Here is a 22,455-nt window from a genome sequence, read left to right on the forward strand (position 1 = left end):
TAAAGAAAATAGTGGGAGTAAAGTAAGTCTTGAAGAAATTATAGACTCTACAAACAGGTTGGAAGATGAACAGTTGGACAATGAGACAGTGCCACAAGCACAAGTGTCTCCTTCATCCGGGACTGCTCAAGAAACGCGAGATCAACGTAAGTCTACAAGAATACATCGAGAGTCAAACAGATATGGTTGGCTGGTAACCCAAGATGAGGAAGTGCTACTCATCGAAGATGATGAACCGTCGACTTACGAGGAAGCAGTTGCTTCAAATGATTCTGAGAAATGGCTGGAAGCCATGAAATCTGAAATGGACTCCATGTACACCAACCAAGTTTGGGAGTTAGTTGATGTGCCAGTTGGGGTAAAACCCATAGGGTGCAAATGGATCTTCAAGAAAAAGATTGACATGGATGGGAACATAAATACCTATAAAGCTAGGCTTGTGGCAAAGGGTTTCAATCAACGTCATGGAATTGACTATGATGAAACATTTTCGCCCGTTGCAATGCTTAAGTCCATTAGAATTTTGCTAGCTATAGCAGCTTACAAGGACTACGAGATTTGGCAAATGGATGTTAAAACTGCTTTCCTAAATAGAAGGTTACAGGAGGAAGTATATATGGTACAACCTCCTGGTTTTATAAAATCCGAGAACGCCAATAAAGTATGTAAGCTCAAGAAGTCCATTTATGGACTAAAGCAAGCATCTCGGAGTTGGAATCTGCGATTTGACGAAGCCATTAAAGATTTTTCTTTTGTCAAGAATCCAGAAGAACCTTGCGTTTACAAGAAGGTTAGTGGGAGCAAGATTACGTTCCTAGTGTTGTATGTTGATGATATACTTCTTATAGGCAATGACATCCCTAGCCTAGAATCTACCAAGACTTGGTTGGGAGAGTGTTTCTTAATGAAAGATCTTGGAGATGCAACCTATGTCTTAGGTATTAGAATATACCAAGATAGACAAAGCAGGTTACTAGGGTTGAGTCAAGGTGTATACATTGATAAAATGCTGAATAGATTCGGTATGCAGGACTCCAAAAGAGGATATTTACCAGTGTCACATGGTGTGCATCTTTCCAAAGCTATGTGTCCAGGAACACAAGAGGAAAGAAATAGAATGGACAAGATACCTTATGCTTCGGCTATAGGGTCCATAATGTATGCTATGATATGCACTCGACCAGATGTCTCGTATGCATTAAGCATGACGAGTAGATATCAGTCAGATCCTGGAGAGGGTCATTGGACTGCGGTAAAGACTATCCTCAAGTATCTTAGAAGAACAAAGAACATGTTCTTAGTTTTTGGATGAGACAAGGAATTAGTCGTCAGAGGATATACTGACGCGAGTTTTCAGACAGATCGGGATGATCTGAAGTCGCAACAAGGATATTTGTTTTGTCTGAATGGTGCAGCTGTTTGCTGGAGGAGTTCCAAGCAAGAGACAATTGCAGATTCAACAGTTGAGTCCGAGTACATAGCAGCTTCAGAGGCAGCAAAGGAAGCTGTGTGGATCAAGAACTTCATAGCGGAGCTTGAAGTGGTTCCTAGCATTGTTGATCCAGTTGTGCTATACTGTGACAATAATGCGGCCATAGCACAGGCAAAGGAGCCAAGGTCTCACCAACGATCCAAGCATGTACTAAGGAAGTATCACCTCCTTAGAGAGATTGTTCAGAGAGGTGATGTGTTGGTTAGCAGAGTAGATACCAGCGAGAATATCGCAGACCCACTCACAAAGGCCTTACCTCTACAGAAACATGAGACCCATGTGAGGAGCCTAGGACTGAGAGTCCGTAGTATTTGGCAATAGTGCAAGTGGGAGATTGTTAGTGTATGCACTTATGTGCCAAGACACTACTTATGTATTTTGTGGATAAATAATAATTATTTAATAAAGGCAAGAATTTATCATTAATTATTTACTTTTCTGTAAGTATATGATTAATGATAAAGTCTCATAGATTAATGGGTATATTAATCTGAAAGTAGTCCTTGATCGGATAGATATCTAGAGGGGACATGGATATCTAGATCAACGATGAGTATGACTAGGTCGAGATAGACCGGAGGGATGGATATCCAAGTTGTACTTGGGGGTGCCTTGAGTTTAGAGGTACACTGGACACGATCCGCTCAAGAGGAGACCACATATTAAGCATCATTGGTTATTCCTCTTATGAACGAGTGTAACTAATCTTTTGACTTGAGACCTTCATTTATTCTATGCGTGGAGTTATGTACTTTGACGCCGTTAAAAGCAGTCTTTAATCGGATTGTGATTAATACGGTAGTTGGGTGTATGACAAAACGTAGAGAGAATAGTGTTGAGTCAATAGAGGATTCATCACTCTCTTGGATTAGGAGTTAACATCCTGGCCGCTTGATAGAGATATTAGTGACTCAAAATCCATGGTCACGGGAGAAATGATTTATCATTCAAGAGGAGTCTATTATATCTTGGAAATCAAGTAAAACAATTAATTTGGTAATGATGCATAATGTATCGAATTAATTGGGATGTAGGATTTAGATGAAGAGATTGAATTACACAGTAATCGGTTCATAGTGGTTTACAGTTTATGACTGATATTAATTTTATGGCGTTGGGTGACTAAAAACTGTTGCTAGACGATTACCTTAGTCTGTGTATGGATTTACACTGCCTTCGTGTATAAAACCTAGAGGGTCGCACGCATAGCACGTAGACATGAACAAGAGTATCGGAAGCTAGTCGAGATCAAGATCAAATATGGATTTATTTGATACAAAGAAGAGAGAATTCGAATAGCCATAATCATGATGATTAATGGAGATTTCGAAGAGTCATCATAATGATAATTAATGAAGAATTTGAAGAGTTATCATAATGAAGGTTATAAATGAAGAATTTATGGAGCCTATAACTCTTCATCTTCCTTATTAATGAAGATCATAAATGATGAATTAATTGAAAGCTTAACTCTTCGTATTCCTTGGAAGATATAAATAGTCATCCTCGGAAAGAATCAATGAAAGGATTTCATTCTCTCCGTTTCTCCTTCGTCAACTTCGTCTTCCACCGGAAGAGATCGGTAGTGCTTCCAAGACTTTGTCGATCCAAGTGGCTAGCACCTAACGGATCGTATCAAGTTCGTGATCTAGTGCGCGTGGATACCGCTAGAGGAGTCACACGTGGGGCTCTTATTTGTCTATCTGTCTGTGATATCATTCACACCTATCGAGGACTCGAGGTATGTTTTATATTATTTTTGTGTAAAACTATATGTACCACGAAAGATCCATGATTCAATATAAGTCTTCCGCTGCGCTCCGAACTCAACAGATTCGACCCCACGTTCTCTTGTGCTCAGACACTAGAGTGACATTATAAAAGGAAGTTTTCACCTATAACGAAGATATGTACAACTTTACTATTCAACGCGCTCTTTGCTATACATTCTGATTGTTCTCTAATGTGTTGAAAAGTGAAAGTAACTTAAACGTCAAAAATCCTTTTTCAGTTTGGCATTAACATCTTTTGTACAAGACCGTATAGAATCATCATTTCATCAACCCAACAATCATATCCTTAGCTTACCATCTTCTTCGCACGTAGACAGGATCACCACCCTTCTTTATACTCTTATGTTTTGCATATAAAAGAAATTATCCTTCCTTTTTATTATCCATAATTTTGCTCTTCACAAAAATTAAAAACTCTTCTTCCATATTATCTTCCTTAATATAATCTAGAACAGACGGTAAAAATACTTAAGAGGAGCATAATCACTTTTTCTACTGGTTAGAGAAGATCAGAAATTTCGTGTAAATTCTACAAGGCAATTTACACGGGACAATCTTCAACTAATGAATGGTCCATGCACAGCAGCTAATGAATTCCTCTTCAGTCTTCGATCCCAATCGACTCTGCAGCGCGGACCGTTTCCACGTGAAGTTGCAACGCGATTTGCGCGCCTGTCTCGCTTCCCAAGAATGATCTCACGCGACAGCACCGTCGAATCCGATTCCGACGGTCGGATCGGGAGCGGAGCGGCGAACCGCGTGAGGAGCCATACAGCGGAACGATCAACCCGCATGATTCTGATGCACATAATTAATTATAGGAAGAAAATTGAATAAAGCAATATATTTTAAAATTTTGAAGTCCGTAAATGTTCGCGAAATTGGAAGCTGCAGACAGAAAAGTGTGAAGCGGCGGCGAGAGAGAGATAGAGAGACAGGGAGGTGGAGGGTCAAACGTCGGCGGAGAAGGACGTTAGTTGTCGGGCTGTCAGTTATCCTTCCGTCAGGGAGGTTTCCCTTGCTTTTTGTTCCTTGCCCTCCTTTCCCCCGTACGAGGTCAGAGTTTGCCGGGCTTCACTGGCCGCCGGCGCCATTGCTGCCTGCGCAGAGCTTTGCCTAACGAACCGCTCATCCTTTTCTCACCTCCCTCCCTCTATATATCTAGGAAGCACTAAGTTCAAATGTAGATCGAGTGCGACGATGAGGATGGCGGAGGGAGAGGCGGCCGGGAGCCCGTTGGAGCGGGTGGCGAGGATGGCCAGCGGGAACGCTGTGGTGGTGTTCAGCGTGAGCGGCTGCTGCATGTGCTACGCGGTGAAGCGGTTGCTGCTGGGGATGGGCGTGGGCCCCACCGTCTACGAGCTCGACGAAGACGACGACAAGGCCGGCGGCGGCGAGATCCAGGCGGTGCTAGCCCACCTCCTCGCCGAGGGCGGGGGCGGGGTTACCGATCATTTCTCGTCCTCCGCCAATGCCGCCGGGGTGCCGGCCGTGTTCGTCGGCGGGAAGTTGCTGGGCGGGGTGGAGGAAGTGATGTCGTGCCATATCAATGGCTCCCTCGTGCCTCTCCTCAAGCAAGCCGGCGCTCTCTGGCTCTGATTTATACCATGCTTGTCTCTGCCTTATGATCTCTGTACATAACTGATTAAGCTTCACAGAAATTTCAATCCAAAAAAATCTGAATTATGCATTCGATTATTTTTTCCAATCTAAGTTTCTCTGCTGATATAACAGTTACAAGAGAATGATTCTTAGCATCATAAACCTTTTTTCTTGATAAAGAATATTAAGACTCACTGCAATCAAAGCAGTAAAACTAAATCCTTATAGAACGGAGAGATGTAATTCACATAATTTACATCACATTCTTGTTTATCTTCAAGTGATTTTTCTTTTTTTTAAGGGGGTGCAGATGCCTCCAATTTTTCATGCTCAAGAATATGTCAGAGAATTCAAAGATCAGTACAAAAAAGACGTTTATCCTCTTCACTTTTTGGAATTTTTTTGCATATCTACATCAAAATATGCTTGCTCCTTTGGTGATTGGTCCCCTTTCAGCTATTCAGATCTGTTCTCACCGTCTGAAAGTTTAAAATACTATAGTGTAATACTTTTGTTTAGTATGTATATTGGTTTTGACTTTAAGCTTTTTGATAAACTTCTCAGCTCTAAAATAAAGATTAAGATCGATAACTCTTCACGACTTCACATTTAGGCATTAAAAAAAATCAATCTGAGTAATTTAAAATTATGGGTAAAATTTGAGGGAGAGTAAAGAAAATAAAGATGCGAGCGTATAATCTGAACATTTTTTTTTACCTTCGATAAAAGGTCCTTAACGTATTACCCTAATAACGACACAACATGCATTTATGTAGAAGCTTACAACGAACAATTAAATGGGATGGACCTCGATGTGAATGTGATGCGAAATAAAATAACATTTTGTGTTGAAATAAATTCTTATTTATGTAATGGAACAATAATTATTATCGTGGGACCTTGAAACTCACTATTCCTTTTGTCACTACACTACGTCAAAAAGTAAAATTTACGATGCGGTGATAAAAAAGGGTTCTATCTAACGAAGGATAGTAGTCACAGTGAAGATCAAAATTAAAATAGTCAACATACAGATAGTATCGAACGGTCGAATGAGCATGCCCTGACTAGGGGAAGAAGGTCCCGGTCCGATCCCGTCTTTGATACAGGAAGGTGTCAAATGACCGACGCTCAATGGAGTAGGGGACGTCGGACGGAGAAGAAGACGATGTGCAGAAGTCGGGCCGAGCGGCTACCCCGCTCGGCCAGGCAACGGACTTGGCATTGGCAGAGCGAAACTTCTGTCGAGTAGCTACCCCGCTCGGCCAGGCAGCAGGACGTGGCACAAGCAGAGTGGGGCTTCGGGCGAGCGAACGCGACACAAACATAGTGGAGTTTCGGCCAAGCGGACGTGGCACAAGCACGGTTGAGTTCCGGTCGAGTGAACGAGATACATGAACAGTAAAGGTTTGGCCGAGCGGCCAGCCCGCTCGGCCTAACAGCATACTCTCTGGGGTATCCATTGACATCCCTTTGGGAGTTAATGTTGCCAACACCGGACATGGATAGTCAGAAGATCGTACAGCGGAAGCTTCCACTGTCACTTCAAAGATATGCTCGCCCTGTTAAGGTACTATGTCAGGGACACTTTACCGACAAGTCTTTTCAGAGAAAACTTGGAGAAGCATGCTCATCTTGGGAAGTGTGCACGCGCACTACAGGAGTTCTATATAAAGGGGGTCCAAGCATTGGCGGAGGTACGCGATAGACATTGTTCTCGCTATTGTTCATTCTTGTTGCTCCGCCTTTTACTTCATCGTCAGTGATTGACTTGAGCGTCGGAGGACCAGCGCTGAGGACCCCTTCCCTGGCTCGGCACTGACATAATTGGTATTGCAGGTCCGAGCGGAGTCTATAGGTGGTCAGCGGGAGCACCATATCCCCAGTTTTCCATCTCATCGACTTTCAGACAGGATCAATTTAAAATATTAATTTTTAAATAATATTGTGAGGATATTTTGATATTAATAAAATATTATTTTGTTAAAAAAAGCAATCAAATCTTTAGTAGGGATGATATACGGCACATGATATAGAGAGACTATTGATACCCAATATCCAACCCGAACATATATATATATATATATACACACACATCAAATCCATTATAACCATCTTCTAAATCCTAAATTTTTGAACCCTAAATATATATAATATATCCTAAAATAAAAAAAATTATTGAAGGTATATATATATATATATATATAATCTCTTTTAAGAATTATGATGAATTAAATATTTATTTTTATTTACTACAAATAAAATAAGTAAATCTAGTGTTATATTTTAATTCTTGGAATTGTAATTCAAAGGAAAGAAACCGAGGAGTTGAAATAACTCACTTAAAACACCTTTTAAAAGACTACGTGGCACTATTAGGTCAAATAAATCTTTTTCGAATAAATACTCAGATGTTTATGAACCATCGGGTATCGTCGTATTCAATGTTTGTTCAATTACTCTTTTACCTGTAAATACAATGGTTGTATTAGGTTCAACAATAATGATATCTCTTAACATAACAAAACTAATCATGACTCCATCGGTGGTAACATCTGTAAAAATTGTACATAAAATAACTTTTAATCTAATTGATAATTATAAAAAGTAAAAGAAATTTTTAACCATTTGCATCAAGCTCAGACTTCCTTCTTGCATGAATCTGATTCTTCATCAAATTCAACGGGTGAATCAAATTCAATAGAGGTCTACATATACCATATCTTTATCCATAGGATCCCAAGTTCCAGGATCAATCGAAAGTTCAATTATATCTGAATGACTCATTTTCAAATGATATCCACAAAATTCACAAATATATATTTTTTCACCAAGAAATTATTTATAATGTGATTCATAATCATTTTCACATTAAACCCATAAATGTCTGAATTTATGGAAAAAATTATCATTATGACTTGATTCTACTCTAATATCTAAATCATCAATATTTTGACTAGTTCTTATACTAGAAGGAACACTTTCACTACTATTTTTATTTTAGATACAAATAAAATTATAAATTCATAGCATTACTATACCTTCCCTATTCATTGTGAGTTGGTTATTTGTTAATACATGTTTAGCTTATGATGGAAATCCTAGGTCAAACTAGTATTTCACATGGAGTTAACAAGGGATTCCATTTATAACTAGTCGTTTTGATTCTTTAGAACAACTCGATGAATTTAGTAAATCCTTTTAAGAGACCCCCAATGACCATAGATCGAACCTATCCCATTTTTATAGTACGATGATTAGCTGTTCACAAACTAGTTGTACCTATTGTTTTTTTTTTTTGGGATCAATATCAACAATGCAGTTTATCCAACGATAAACCTAATTTGAATTATAGAACTATGGTAGAATCAAATACGAATGAATAAAATATTGAATTGAATCGTACCCGTCTATATTAGGATTTATTACTCATTTTTTACTTACTATTTTATTTTTCAAGTTTTTCTTCAATTGAGAGAAAAAAATAGTAGGAATTCTCTAATCTCATTCGGAAAGATACTATCCTCATAATTATCAATGGCAGTTTTTATCTATAGCATGGCCATTTGAAAAAATATGAAAAAAGCAAGGGAATTGATCGATACTACTAAAATGATTCATCTTTAGTTTTTTGTTGGTGCGTACTATAGTTGATATTCCTGTGATCGATTTAATAAGTGTTTTCTTTTATGGTTCATATTTTGAGTTGGGTTGTAATTTACCTCCCTTGTGATGACCTTGGGTCGGGTGCGACGGGACCACCGGGGGCGAACGATTTCACTTTTTTGCCACATATTTTGAGTTGGGTTTATCTTTCTAGTAATTATATGAATCAGATATAGAATTGGGGTTATCTCTCTAGTAATTATATGAATCAGATTATAGACATGAAAGAGTAAGAACTCAATCTATGCCATCCCTAATCTTTAGGTCATTTTAAAATGTTTTCAAGATTATAAAATAAACACTGCCATATCCAGCATCACATGCGTTTGCTATGAAGACTGGAGAACTGGCACCAATACCAGAAGGAAATTATCATGGAAGTTCCTGCTCCAGACCAGTGTTCGCCAGGTCTTAAATTGCCCTATACAACCTGTTCCCCTTCAGGGAATCTGGCAGCTCCATGCACCAAAAGCAAAGCTTGTTCATCAAATATTTCTCATATCTCTCGGATCTGCATCCCCACCACTGTTGATCTGCCCCTGTTTCATTTTTCCTTTTTGTCTTCACTTTGGCTTGTGAATTTTGACATTTTCACCACAAATTAGGAAATTGAGGTGCTCTTGGTCCCCTCCGATGGATAATTTGGAAATCCACCAAAACCTTTTGGCATTTGCGCTTTTGGAGAGCCTCGCCATTCATTCTGTTAGGATTGGATCAAAATGGTGGACTGGTTTCTAGTTCTTCAGGGATTTACCGAGGTTACCATGGGACTGCGACCTTGATTCCGGATCAAAGATTTGTTTTTTTTTAATCTTCTATTGCTATTTCAGATCCCCATTTTTAACTAGGGTTGGAGTTGGGAATCAGATCTGCGGGGTTTAGGAGAATGCCATTGACATTGCTTCAGGTGAGGCATTTTTAGGGTTGCACAGATGAGAGGAGTCTAATAGAGTTGGATAGATGGGCGATGAACTCAGCGTCCCTCTTGGTTGAGAGTTTCTCTGGTACTGTAGTCGGAAACCAAGCTGCAAAGATTTTTCCTTTAGCCTGTTTCTTTTGGTTTTCTGTAGATTTGTCGATTTCGTTAGCAATTTAAGCAGATAGGCTTAACATCAACCAAGGCACTCTAAAATCAAACTGGTGGCAGAGGGATTCTTGGTTTCTACTTGACTCTGTTTGAGAGTTTTTGTTTTGAGCTTTCTTTGCTTAGGACGTACAAGATGGCATGCATGAAACTGGGATCAAAACCTGATGCCTTCCACCAACAAGGGCAAGCTTGGTATGGTTCATTCTGTTATTTTACTTCGTTTATTGATGTCAACTGGAAATCTACTTCTGTAATAATTGAAGTTATTAGACCTACTTCTTTTCTAGGCTGCAGAAATTAAGTAGTTCAGATCTGCCATTTTATTTTATTTTTGGTAGTTTGGGTAATGTCTTATGAGATTTACATCTCCACGCTGCTTTCTGGTTCTATTTTAAAGTACTTATATGATTTATGATATTGATGACATATATAATTTTGGCATTCAAAAAGTGTCCTGCCTTTGAAAAGGTTTTACTCTGATCTATTACGCCTCCATGAAGTTTTTTAGCAAAAATCTCTATGAAGTATCAGTTTTGTGCTTCTTGTCTAGAAGAATGTCATTGCTGGTTTCTGCAAATTCATTTTACTGGATGTGGTACCTAGTTCAGAATTTTCCTATCGAATTTCCTGCTTCTCATTTTTTTCATAGTTTTACTTTTCCAATCATTGGATGGGCAACAAAGTTCTCACATATGATTATATTGACTACAATTGCATGAGCAAGATATGTGTTAATTAGTATCAACTACTATGTTTGAGAGAATGAAACAGCTAGCATGCATGCTGTTACTGACTTGAAGATGCCCCCACGGGTTCAGTAGATGAAATGCTTGTCCTTGTAACTTCATGACACATTATGGATTTGCAAGATAGTTTTCTGATATTTATGTTGGCTACATTTGAAACATAACCAATTATGTTGGTCTCATCATTGCTGAGACCTTGCAGAAGGTTGATATTGGTTTCTAAATTTTATTTCTACAGTAAGCTTCCAAATGCAATAAAATCATGTGTATTCACTTTTTCCCCACATAACCTTTCAAGAGGCCCTGTACCTGAATAAGGAAATAAGACATCAAAATTATATATTTGTATTTTTCAGGTTTTGCACAACAGGACTTCCTAGTGATGTTATTGTCGAAGTTGAAGAAATGACCTTCCATCTCCACAAGGCGAGGGCACTAACTCAGAATTTTATCTTGAAATTGGCTTGTACCAGTTAGTCATGTTCATTGATATCTTTTGCATTCCTCAATCATACTATTAACTTAAATCAATTGAAGTGGGAATATTTTTTTTTTAAAGCTTTGATATAGTTGTAGTTTTTTCCAAATTGATTTGCATCAGCCAAGTTTTGATTTGAATATTCCTACACTTTCATTTGTTTCGCAAGTAATACATAGCTGCAACAATTTGAAGGTGTAACTACTTTTCAATTCTACTGGTCATAGTTTTAAGGTTCAAGTCATGGCATTTATATAATCATGGCCTAGCCTCACAAGCAATGTGGATTATTCACTACTTACCATTTTAGGCACTCTAAATACCTCATTGAAGGATTTAAACAGATTTATTCTGAATGTTGTAGTATATTGGATAATGATCATTTTGGTATCCATGCTAGATTTCATGGCTTTGAGTTAGTTTGCGAGGATAGGCAAATTCCTTGTGCTATAAAATTAATTCATGTACTTCGTGCAGTTTCCTTTGTTATCAAAAAGTAGCCTTTTGGAAAGGTTAATTAAGAACTCTGATGAAGAGGATACTGTGATAAGACTGGCTGATGTTCCTGGTGGTGCACAAGCATTTGAACTTGTGGCTAAGTTCTGTTATGGTGTTAAGATAGAGCTCACTTCCTCAAATGTTGTTTGCCTGCGTTGTGCTGCCGAGCACCTAGAAATGACCGAAGAAATAGCAGAAGGAAACTTGATTGCTCAGACAGAGACCTTCATTGATCAAGATGTGCTTCACAGCTGGAACGATTCAATCAAAGCACTTGAAACATGTGATGATCTTCTTCCTCACGCTGAAAACCTTCAGATTATTAAGAAATTCATAGAATCTTTAGCTGTAAAGGCACGTACAGATCCAAATCTATTTGGCTGGCCAATGGAACATGATGCCATGCAAAGTCCTGGTGGCAGTGTTTTATGGAATGGCATAAGCACAGGAGCTAGACCCAGATATTGTAGCTCAGATTGGTGGTACGAGGATGTCTGTTCTTTGAGCTTCCCCTTGTATAAAAGGTTGATCTCTGCTATGAAATCTAGAGGTTTAAAACATGAAACTATTGCAGGCTCTCTGATTTGTTATGCTAAACAGTATCTGCCTGGACTAGATAGGCGACCGAATGTGGCACATGGAACTTTGAAAAGTGCTCCGGATGAAGAACAGAGGCATCTCCTTGAAGAGATTGATAGCTTGCTGCCTATTGACAAGTGTGTAGCATCAACAAAGACTTTGATTGGTCTTCTCCGCACTGCCATAATTCTACAAGCTAGCCCAACATGCATTTCTAATTTAGAGAAAAGAATAGGCATGCAACTAGACCAGGCCGAGCTGGAAGACCTACTTTTCCCTACTTTTGCTTATTCCATGGAGGCACTGTACAATGTTGATTGCGTCCAACGAATGCTGGAATATTTCTTAGCCATGGATCAAGCATCTGCAGCAGCCTCCCCTGGTTCTGTCAGTAATGGGCAGTCGATTGGCTCCCCTTCTTTGATGCCAATTACTGCTGTTGCCAAGCTAATTGATGGTTTTTTAGCGGAGATTGCACCGGATATCAACTTAAAGCTTCCAAAATTCCAATCCATAGCCATTGCTATACCTGATTATGCCCGACCTTTGGATGATGGACTATACCGTGCTATTGATATATACCTAAAGGTACGTGTTCCCTTTGCTTTGTTGCTTTATGCCACTAGATATTAGGTAATTGCATACAGGTTTCTTCCACTACATTTCCCTTTGCTTTGTTGCTTTATGATTCAGTTTTTAGTAGTGTATGGAAGTCAAGACAAGTTGCATATGATGGGTTAGCCTGAGAAAAGATGACAAGGTTTAGGTGGTGTGTTTACAATTACTAGAAAGGACGAGACAACGAAATGGTTATACTGAACAGGCAAATAAGAAGTCCCAGAGGATAAAATTAAGGGAAAATATGAACAAAGAAAATCATAGATTCCAAACTCAATCAACTTTTGATCAATCATAATCAATAGGTCATGTACAGCTTGTTCTTTTTATTGTTGTTCATAAAAAAAATTGGGCATCAGCTGTCTTTGATTTGTTTAAACTAGTCCATATGCTGCTATCAGGCACACCCTTGGCTCTCAGAATCCGAGAGGGAACAACTGTGCCGGCTGATGGACTGTCAGAAGCTCTCGCTTGAAGCTTGCACTCATGCTGCACAGAATGAGCGACTTCCTCTGCGAGTAATTGTTCAAGTCCTCTTCTTTGAGCAGCTCCAACTAAGGACTTCAGTTGCTGGATGCTTGCTTGTGGCTGACAACCTTGATGGTTCTCGGCCATTGAGAGGCGGAATTGGTTGTTCAGGTGAAGCTGGAGGATGGATGACCACCATCAAGGATAACCGGGTCTTGAAGGTTGGCATGGATAGCATGAGGACGAGAGTGTCTGAGCTTGAAAAAGAGTGCACCAGCATGAAGGAAGAGATCGAAAAGTTGGGTCGGGGAAGAAGTGGATGGATCAATATGCGAAGGAAGTTTGGCCTAAAGAGCAGGTTGCAGATATGCAGCGCAATGGGGAATTCCGTAAGCGAGAAACAGAAGGTTAAGAGTGGCAAAGATGCGCACGAGTTATAAACCATGATTGCAGAACAAATGCAACGGCCATCTCCTGATTCTCGAGCTTCAGTTCTATTTTTCAGAAATGTTGTTTATATACTTTAATCTCGAGGAAATTCTTATCAAGCTTGCACTTTTGACACTTGAAATAAGGTTGTTAGATCATGGTGTTCTCGATCGCGATTAGTTTCTTCTTTTCCTCCCATTTTGGTTCTTGTCTTGCCACATGTTTCAATCAAGTTTATATAGATTAGAAAAAACTTAGATATGAATCCAACTATTTAGCACAACTCCAATTGTTTTGAACAGTAGCTTTTTCTTCTTTTGATTTGAATGTTTTCAAGAATTATACACAATTTCTGTTCATTTTAAGAACAAGTGTCAAAAAATCTTTGTAAAAAATAAGTAAAATCATTTGTTTCTTTAAATACTTCTAAAATTTTATTCATATGAAAATGATATTAATAGTTTAATTTTAGAAGGAGGTATTTTCACAAGGAAAAAATATTAAAAGTATTTTATATTAATTCAGCTTCAGGGAGTATATTATACAAATTAAGAAACATTAAGGGCTATGTTGATAATTTCCCAATTATTCTTGACTTACTTTTCGCGTTTTTTCCTATTTTCTATTGCTTGTTGCTGGAAAAGTTAGATCGGAAGACGGCGGACAGAGAAGGGAGAAATGGAGGGAGGAAGGGAGAAGCCCTTGAGGCGGATAGCGGAGGCGTTTGAGGGCTTGGCCGCTAACTCCCAGACGGCGCCCATGGAGGTTGATGCCTTCTCCCGGGCCTGCTCCCAAGTTTCCGTCCTCTTCAGATGTTTAGGAGTCGCGTTCAAGTTTGCGGAGATGGATTATGTCGCCAAGGTATTTTTTCCTTCGCCCTACGGGGTCGTGGTAGATCTCCTGATACTGCATTTGATTGGTTTTGAGTAGGGCGGTAAATGAACCGAACTGTGCGTGAACAAGCATAGTGTTTAACTTGGTAAAAACTTATTTATGTTCATTTAATATACACAAGATCAATCAAATGAACAGTTTAAATAACTCATTTAACTAAATGAATAAATTTGAACACATTCATGAACAACGTTCGTGGATCATGGTCATCAATAAAACTCTTAGCAACTTGCTAAATAAATAAAGACTTTTCAAAATAAACAAACAAATTTGTATTATCAAGCTCAATAACTAATCCAACAAGTTTAATATCTAAAAGTTTCAAATAATCAAACAAGTTTGAATTGAGAACTCGATAATATCTAAACGAACCAAACTCAAACCAAGCTCAAGATTATAAAAAAGAAACTAAACTAAGCTTGAACAATCATTTTAACTGTGTGTTTCATTTTGGGTTCGGCTCGACTTGGCTCAGTTATCTTTTCGAACAAGCTTGAACACCAAAATGAATGTTTTTTTCTCACAGAGACTTTAAATTTGTTAACAAACTGATTGGTTGCTGTGAGTCTTCGTCTTGAGGATACGATCTTAGGGTTTTGGGAACTTTAAACCATGGGCCATGAGAGTGAGCGGAGGCAGTGCATCATCCTAGCGATCTGTAGCTAAAAGGAGGTCAGTGGTATAGAAAGAAGTTGTATTTGTATGACAACTTTCCGTGTAGTTGTGATCGTTTAGTTGGCTGAGCACTTGCATAGGTTGTTCAGGAAAAATGTTGTCAAACCTAACTTATCTAGTTCAGCAAGCTGTTTTTTTTTTCTTTTTCTTTTTTCCCCTTTCTTTTCTATTTTTTCTTGCAAAATGATATTAAACATTTATCTGTTAATTTCGAGTGCAAGACCATTGGTACGATATGCTGATTGAAGTATCGGTTAGCAAGTAAGCCAATAATGTATAAATTCACACCAAATTTCCTCACAATTTTAAAGGGCTAGAGAAGCAAGCATGAAGTTTTTAGGAAACCGTTCATGACAAGTGTGGTCAAGTACATAGACTCTGGTGTTGTACTCCTTGAATTTATAGTGTGGATCAGATTGAATTTTATAAATTTAATTAGTTCAATTTTTAAAACAAATTTGGGACAAAATAGTGTCCCAAATATTTGATTTTTCACACACTACACACCTAAGCAAACTTGGTTTCACCAAGTTGTTGCTCCATGTAGTGGCTAGGCAACCCCTTTAAAAAGAGCCCAAGAGGATCATGTGGCCAGTCCAAGTGGGTGTAATGATTGTTTTTTTTATAAAAAAAAATGTTGGTTCATTTGACGGTAACTATATGTTTACTTGTTTATAAACTAGATAATGAAAATTTTCAGCTTTTCTATGTGTTTACTTGTTTATCATTTTTTTTTTTTTTTTTGCTTTTTGGGTTTCAAATATTAATCAGTCTTAATTTAATTTACTTCTTTTTTGTTTACTGTCTGAAATTGCCTTTTAATACCTTGACCATGCTTAAGTCATTTTTGTAATGCTGCCTTCCTCATATTTTGACCTTTCTCTTGTGGTTCCTGAGCATAGGTTGAAGATCTGTCTGACGCATCAAAATCTATCTCAACATTGAACAATTTGCTTGAAATAGATATTCAACAGGATTGCGTTAGACGTGGTGGGAGCCATTCTCGTAATCTACTTCGAGTGAAGCGTGGGCTTGACATGGTTAAGGTGTTGTTTGAGCAAATTCTTCAGAAAGAGTACGATGCTGACTTCCTTTTATTTCCATTCGCAAGTGTATGCTAAACATTCTCTAATATGATAGCAAATTTAACCTTTAGTACATAACATGGATAAGGCCTTGGTGCAATAGTAAAGTTGCTGTCGTGTGACCTGGAGATCACGGGTTCGACTCTCGGAAATAATCTTTTGCAAAGCAGGGTAAGGTTGTATATAGCAGACGACATTAGCGGGAGCTTCGTGCATCATGCTGCCCGTTTAGCACATAACATGGATAAGCTTCATAAAAACACAATCCTGATAGAGAGAGAGGGAACTTTCAGGTTTTCACCATCCTACAAGGATGATTCAAATCCATTAGTAATTCTTTATTGATTTAAGTATCCAACCTATGTCATGCTTAGAATGCAGTTAAAAATATATTAGATATGATAGTTGAATTTATTTTTTTTAGTTAGCACTAGGTATCGAGTTTATACCGATTAATCCTTGAGGTGACCGGTCTAATCCCACGGAAGTCTCCCACCAGCTACTAGGGTAAATCAGGAAACATCCATCAATCTAGTGTTCTTAGGTCAACCGCTCATTAAAGAAAATTTATGTGTTAATTCACCGAACTCGATCCTTAGTCACCTTAAATTTATTTTATAACAGGTTGATTATTTATCCGGCATAAAGTTGTTACAAGAACTGGTAATTAGTCACCTGATGCTTATAATAAAATATTTGAGGTTCTGAACTTATCTAAAAATATTTCCTGGTTTCAAATGTGTGATTAGACAATTAAAAGGTGATTATATTTGTTTCTAGTTATAAAATTAAGAAGTTTATGCAATTATATTTGAGCATTAAAGATTAATCTTCTCTATACACTGAAATCATTCCTTTCTATTCAGTATGCCTATGTCATATCGTCATTTTGAAGGTGTTTCTCTAGGCATCTTGGCTGCTTATGGACCTCAGTACCTCATCATATCTGATGGCTTTAGAAGTGATAAGATAGACTTCCACGCCAAAGGCTTTGTTAACATTTAATTATGTGTCTGCTACATCTGAAATTCTTATAAAATGCCTTCTATCTGTCATAAAATGGAATGAATTTGCTGAGTTGTTAGACCAACGTCAGTTACCATAAACAAGAAAAACCTTTGCAGTCTTCCTTTTCAATTCTACTATATAGAATTTACATTCATGTTCATTTCAGTTCACAGTCTTGGTATCTTCTTTGTTGTTTGCTGTCTTATATTGTTCCGGGTCATGAGATTAAGTGCACTAATTCTCTTTGACGGTTTTCTTCTGTCACAGTGGAAATTCCCTGAGGGATCCAGCATCAGTAGCCTATGCAAAGGTATTTGCTCCTCACCATGGCTGGGCAATAAGGAAAGCAGTTGCTGCGGGAATGTATGCCCTTCCTTCAAAAGCACAGCTATTGAGGAAGCTGAATGAAGACGGTGAGGTTCTGCTTCTGAAATTTGAACACGGTTGATACAGTAACACTTTTGAGTATAGTTGGACAGATACGAAAATGAGCATTATGCAGTCCTCATACATGTGAAAAATAACTATTAACCCTATGTTAATTTCCTTTTGTTAACATTTGATCCCATTCGTACAAGATGTTTCTGCTAATGGCAATTGACTTACAACTTGAAGATTATACAAAGAGTGGAGTGATGAGGATTAAAGATAAAGTTCTATCAGGACAACTGATATCTTAATCCTATCACTTCAAATTATTCATCAGGGTATTCTTACAAATGTGAAATCATTTTTTTCTCTTCTCCATGGCAATATCAAACGGTCAAAAATACTTTTAACAGTTTTAGTGTATTATCCTTGTTTATGTGCTTTAACAGCATCAAAACATCAACTTAATATTTGATTAGTTCAAAAGACATTGTCTCAGGAATTGGTTGACAAAATGATGTTCACATGCTTAACTGTTTGACTGTGCCAGTAGTTTGCATGTTTTATGTTTTGAGGATATCAAAATTATATGAGTTCCATCTTCTAAATGTTCTACTTCCCTTTGGCATTCTCTATTTAATGGTAGATAAACTTGTGTAGGATACCTACTTATTCTATGGTTTATCTCATATCACTGGAACATTTGCTTGACGAGTAGAGCTTAAACCTCTTTAAAATAAGTATACATTATTATTGTTTGCTTGCATTCAGAGTCAAATGCAGAAACATTTTTACTGACAAGCTGTTCCATGAATACAGAAGCATCTGCGAGGACTTATATGCAGACTTACATCAGATGTTCTGGTCCTGTCATCAACTCCATTGAAGACCTATTTAATGTTAGGCAATTGGGCATAGATTGGTGAGCAAAGATAACGCAATAGCCTCTCAATTTAACAATGGGAGTTTAGCAAAATCCTGTTAACTCATATGCCTCAAACGTGCATAATGGAATGAATAAGGACACGAGATTTGATGTAAAAATATTGCTACCCTGCGGCAAACATGGTTGCGTTAGATTTTAATTTGTTAAGGTTAATGCTCAACACAAGATGTTATTCAAAACAAGATGAATTGAACATTATATAATTTGGAGATGAACTGTGAGGATCATTATATATGATGTTTGTAACACGAATATTTGCACTGGTGTGAATCTCGCTATTCGATGCTTGAAGATCATTATTAATCAAATTAACCGTTTGATGTATTCGGAAAGATAATATCTAAATATTGTATAAAAATTGACAAATGGAATTAAAATTGATAATTAGATGATTCATAATTGTTTAATACAGCTTTTCATAGAATAATGTTATAATAGTTATAAATCTAGATGTTAGTTCATAGTAATACACAACGACTAACAGGGCAACAAAAGCAAATTAATTCCGTAATCTGTAAAAACTTTAATTTTTATATAAATTTTATTAAAACTCAAGTATCAAACGTTTCTATTCTAGTTTTCTGATATACTATCACAGCAATTTACAATGCAATTCAATTAAAAACATTTTAGTAAAATAGATAAAAAAAGAAAACTCGAAATATACCAAATTCTGTAACCAAAACCAATCCTGAAGGATTCTATAATTGTAAGCTTCAATAAAATTCATCTCTATGCTAGTATAATAGTGCTGATCACGGCAAATAATGACAAGAGGCAACTTCATTTGCTATCACAGAATTCCAGAAGGAGATGGAGATAATTTTGTTTGATGAGAATAAGTAGAAAAATTTTCAAACTTCAAAATGCCATCTATTTGAATGGTCATAACAGAAAGTTCTTACGATGCCTTAATGGAAACAAAATAAAAAACATCCAGGCTCAGTGTGACTTGACATATTCCTGAACTACGTGAAGGCCCTCCGACTCCTCACCGTAATCCTGCAAATAAGTTTGGAAAGGAAATTAGCTGCAAATCTTAAACCTGAGTGGGATGAGCAAATCGTAACTGGAAAGTGCTTCATTACCCTGAGGACAACACAAGAGCAACCCACCACTTTCCTTGCCTTACCCTCTGAATCAATCTTGCAAAGCTGCATAAGATTGAATACAATAAAAGAACAGAAATACGAACTAAATTCTAAAGCTAACCCCAAAAACTACTATACATGAAAAGAAGTAAATGCCATTTTGCAAGGAACAAATTAGTTGCATGACAATAACCAAATGGTGTTGTTTATTTTATGTCTCAGCTCTTTGCCAGCAATAAGCATTGATGTGAATATAGAGATGATCATAAAAGCAAAATTTTTAAAAAAAAATCAACTAACCCCAGCCCACTCGCCAAGGGATTTAGCACTTGGTACGGTCACCAAGTGCACGTTGTGCTCAGCACACAGTGCCTTGACCAGCTTGGCATAGTCAGCCTGGTTGCAATCCTCTGCCAGAATGCAAAGAAGTGCAGCATGTTTCTCAATTGCCTTAGCAGCCTCACGAAGACCTCTGATAAGTCCATCATGGGCCAAAGATTTCTTCATCACGAGCTGCAGAGCAGTCATCAGATCCATTGGTTCACCAAGGACTGGAGCAGATTCAACAACCGCATCATCGCTGCCACATAAAAATATTTAAGTCAACAGTACAGGCAAATGCATTATGAGAATGGCAGATTTAAAAAATGGCTTTAGCAAGTGATCCAAATAATCTGCATTTGGAATTAACCCTTATAGCAGATAGCATTTCATCATTATACAAACGTGACAGTTTGATTATGCTTTTATGTGAACTTGGCTTCAATTTTATTTCAAAAAATTTTAGATGTCAACCTGAGTAAAATATCTTTGTCATGAGGACTTGAGGGCATATAGGAGGGCATTGCCATTAAATAAAGTTTAAAGTAATTCAGCTTCAATATCTTGATGAAAAGTTGACTGAGGGATACTTTGAAATTTCTCGATTCATAAACTAATATGACACATTAAATTTCACAACTTCAAAAGCCACTACGGAAGAAAAGTATCCCAGTTAATTGTAAATCCTCCACTCCTGTACATGTTTTTGATGATAAATTAGTGCATCTCAAATCAAGAAGCAACAAGGTTACACGATTCCTTAAAAAAACAATGTCCAAGTATCCATACTGTATCTACGGAGATGTATTATTGTCTGTACGTTTTTACAATTAGATCATTAGCTCCTTTTTGAATTACTTCTTATAATTTGCTACTGAGTATCCTTGATATGATAAACTCGGAAAGCATACAGCCCCAAAACTACACTACTGTCAAGAAAAAAGAAAAGGAAATTGTGATAAAAGAACAAGGTTTACTGATCTACGGGCCTCATTATGCATGTCTACAACAATCCTAATAACCCATCTGTGACAAAAAATCAAAGTTGAAGGTGACCACGTGAACATCAAAGTACTAATTAGCATCAATACTAAAATCAGCGACGATATAAAGTGAGAAGAAGAAAGCTTACGCCGCCATTTTGTTTGCTGGAGTTGAAGGGTCGGAACCGACGAACGCCGGAGACTCGAAGAAGAACAGAGAACGGACGGCGCACCACTTCGAGGGTTAGGGTTGAGGTCGGGAGAGGCGAATTGATATAGTAAAGAAACAACACGTCTCAGCCGTGGATGTAATGCCTTATTTAATCGTGATGGTTGATTATTTTATAATTTATAATTGACACATCCGAAAAATTAAGTAGGCTAAAAACGCGGTAGTAGTGGTATTGATTATGTAATTATTTAAAGCGCATGGTCTAACTCGAAAAGTGTCTAATTTCAATTTTCCAATTCGACCGGCGGTTCAATTATAAGGGCGCAGGTAAATAAAAAATAATGATCATCCCGCTAATCTATAAAGCTAAAATTAAGTCTCCAAACGTAGCACAATTGAGGACGCATAATTTTCTAGTCGAGAGGTTCAAAGTTTGATCTTTGAGGTATCATTGTCTAAGATTAATATCTCGGTCATACACTTTTAACTATGAATTATTGATGTGACGATTCTATATTTTTATAAAGTTAAAATTAAGTTATGCTCTAATGAGCATATATTATAATTAGATGCATCTTGTAATTTTGTTTTATATGATTGTTTGAAATCGAAGAGATATTCTCGGTCCTATTAGGATTTTTTCTTAAAAAAGGACAAAAAAAAAAAAAAAAAATTGAGCTCAGAGGTGATATCATCCATCATGTTGAATCCGATGGTCGTGAAGAAGAACCCTGGGTCCTCATGAACATTTCATCATCGCTCAATAATTGTCAGGAAAAGTGGTCGGCGAGTTTCGAACCGTGGTTTATCACGCAATCCCAGCAACAGACCTAGCCAACTAAGCCGAATTCCGGATGGAAATAAGCTAAAATATTTTTCTTTAATGAATATTAGATCACGAAATTTAGAATTTTTATAGATCAACTAATTGGTAATTACGGCATTACTCATTCTTTTTCTAAAACAAGCAATGAAATACTTCTAAATAACTAGTTTGGCAGTTCAGTAAGCACAACGCAAGCCACACGAAGAAAACACAATGACAAAAAAAAAAGGGCATAAAAGGAAACAAAAAACTGCCTTTCGTTAATCGTCGACCTCCCATCAGACGTTCCGCTGGGCGTTCTGTCCCCACGCCCACACCTCCGGCAGCCACGCGTCCGCGACAGGAGCGGCGCCACCTCCGAAGAGGAGGAGGTCTGGGAACCCGGCTCCGGCGCCGCAGCACTCGTACGACTGCAGTGAGAACAGAGACTGGCCCTGCTCGGCCGGCGGAGGAACAGCGACGGCAAAACTCCCTATTCCTTTGTTGCCGGCGCCTCCTCTGACGCTCGCCCCAGCGACGGCAGTTGAGACCGGCGGCACCTGCGCACAAAACAAAAGTAAAGAATAGCTGTGTCGATCTATAACTCGTGATGAGGAATGTTTCATATGTAGAACAATGAGACACAATGG

At 37.9% G+C, this 22,455-nt stretch overlaps 4 protein-coding genes across 6 annotated transcripts; 3 read left to right on the forward strand and 1 right to left on the reverse strand.

Moving 5' to 3' along the window:
• The first annotated feature begins 4,168 nt into the window (after window positions 1–4,168).
• Window positions 4,169–4,942, forward strand: LOC122017196 (glutaredoxin-C9-like). The gene has a single exon (XM_042574741.1). It carries the CDS (start codon window positions 4,486–4,488, stop codon window positions 4,882–4,884), a length of 399 nt encoding a protein of 132 aa, XP_042430675.1. The 5' UTR covers window positions 4,169–4,485; the 3' UTR covers window positions 4,885–4,942.
• A 3,927-nt stretch (window positions 4,943–8,869) lies between these two features.
• LOC122016757 (BTB/POZ domain-containing protein At1g30440-like) lies at window positions 8,870–13,654 on the forward strand. 3 transcript variants are annotated; one of them, XM_042574152.1, is made up of 5 exons: window positions 8,870–9,311; window positions 9,384–9,832; window positions 10,743–10,812; window positions 11,342–12,529; window positions 12,943–13,654. In XM_042574152.1, the coding sequence occupies exons 2-5, from the start codon at window positions 9,774–9,776 to the stop codon at window positions 13,465–13,467; spliced, it is 1,842 nt and encodes a 613-aa protein (XP_042430086.1). In that variant the 5' UTR covers window positions 8,870–9,311; window positions 9,384–9,773; the 3' UTR covers window positions 13,468–13,654. The 3 variants fall into 3 exon arrangements, with proteins under 3 accessions (XP_042430086.1, XP_042430085.1, XP_042430087.1); XM_042574151.1 differs by having other exon boundaries at window positions 8,870–9,832; XM_042574153.1 differs by having other exon boundaries at window positions 8,870–9,832; window positions 12,961–13,654.
• Window positions 13,655–14,067: 413 nt separating this feature from the next.
• LOC122016759 (accelerated cell death 11-like) lies at window positions 14,068–18,681 on the forward strand. Its single transcript, XM_042574154.1, has 4 exons — window positions 14,068–14,317; window positions 15,928–16,100; window positions 17,386–17,531; window positions 18,307–18,681. Exons 1-4 carry the CDS (start codon window positions 14,135–14,137, stop codon window positions 18,411–18,413), a joined length of 609 nt encoding a protein of 202 aa, XP_042430088.1. The 5' UTR covers window positions 14,068–14,134; the 3' UTR covers window positions 18,414–18,681.
• A 517-nt stretch (window positions 18,682–19,198) lies between these two features.
• On the reverse strand, window positions 19,199–21,113 carry LOC122016760 (40S ribosomal protein S12-like). The gene is made up of 4 exons (XM_042574155.1): window positions 20,978–21,113; window positions 19,825–20,104; window positions 19,522–19,587; window positions 19,199–19,435 (listed from the first exon to the last, which is right to left on the reverse strand). Exons 1-4 carry the CDS (start codon window positions 20,983–20,985, stop codon window positions 19,376–19,378), a joined length of 414 nt encoding a protein of 137 aa, XP_042430089.1. The 5' UTR covers window positions 20,986–21,113; the 3' UTR covers window positions 19,199–19,375.
• Window positions 21,114–22,455: the final 1,342 nt, after the last annotated feature.

The sequence above is a fragment of the Zingiber officinale genome, chromosome 8B, assembly GCF_018446385.1.
Source record: "Zingiber officinale cultivar Zhangliang chromosome 8B, Zo_v1.1, whole genome shotgun sequence".
NCBI lineage: Eukaryota > Viridiplantae > Streptophyta > Magnoliopsida > Zingiberales > Zingiberaceae > Zingiber > Zingiber officinale.

Bases quoted from the DNA above. Each gene is read 5' to 3' on its own strand.
- LOC122016757 (XM_042574151.1), top strand. From the start codon at position 9,774: ATGGCATGCATGAAACTGGGATCAAAACCTGATGCCTTCCACCAACAA. The intron at 9,833-10,742 runs GTATGGTTCATT...TGTATTTTTCAG, and splicing joins CACCAACAAGGGCAAGCTTG to GTTTTGCACAACAGGACTTC. The intron at 10,813-11,341 runs GCGAGGGCACTA...TACTTCGTGCAG, and splicing joins TGACCTTCCATCTCCACAAG to TTTCCTTTGTTATCAAAAAG.
- LOC122016759 (XM_042574154.1), top strand. From the start codon at position 14,135: ATGGAGGGAGGAAGGGAGAAGCCCTTGAGGCGGATAGCGGAGGCGTTT. The intron at 14,318-15,927 runs GTATTTTTTCCT...TCCTGAGCATAG, and splicing joins AGATGGATTATGTCGCCAAG to GTTGAAGATCTGTCTGACGC. The intron at 17,532-18,306 runs GTGAGGTTCTGC...CCATGAATACAG, and splicing joins GAGGAAGCTGAATGAAGACG to AAGCATCTGCGAGGACTTAT.
- LOC122017196 (XM_042574741.1), top strand. From the start codon at position 4,486: ATGAGGATGGCGGAGGGAGAGGCGGCCGGGAGCCCGTTGGAGCGGGTG.
- LOC122016760 (XM_042574155.1), bottom strand. The intron at 19,588-19,824 runs GTTAGTTGATTT...AATCTTATGCAG, and splicing joins CCCTTGGCGAGTGGGCTGGG to CTTTGCAAGATTGATTCAGA. The intron at 19,436-19,521 runs GTAATGAAGCAC...ACTTATTTGCAG, and splicing joins GCTCTTGTGTTGTCCTCAGG to GATTACGGTGAGGAGTCGGA.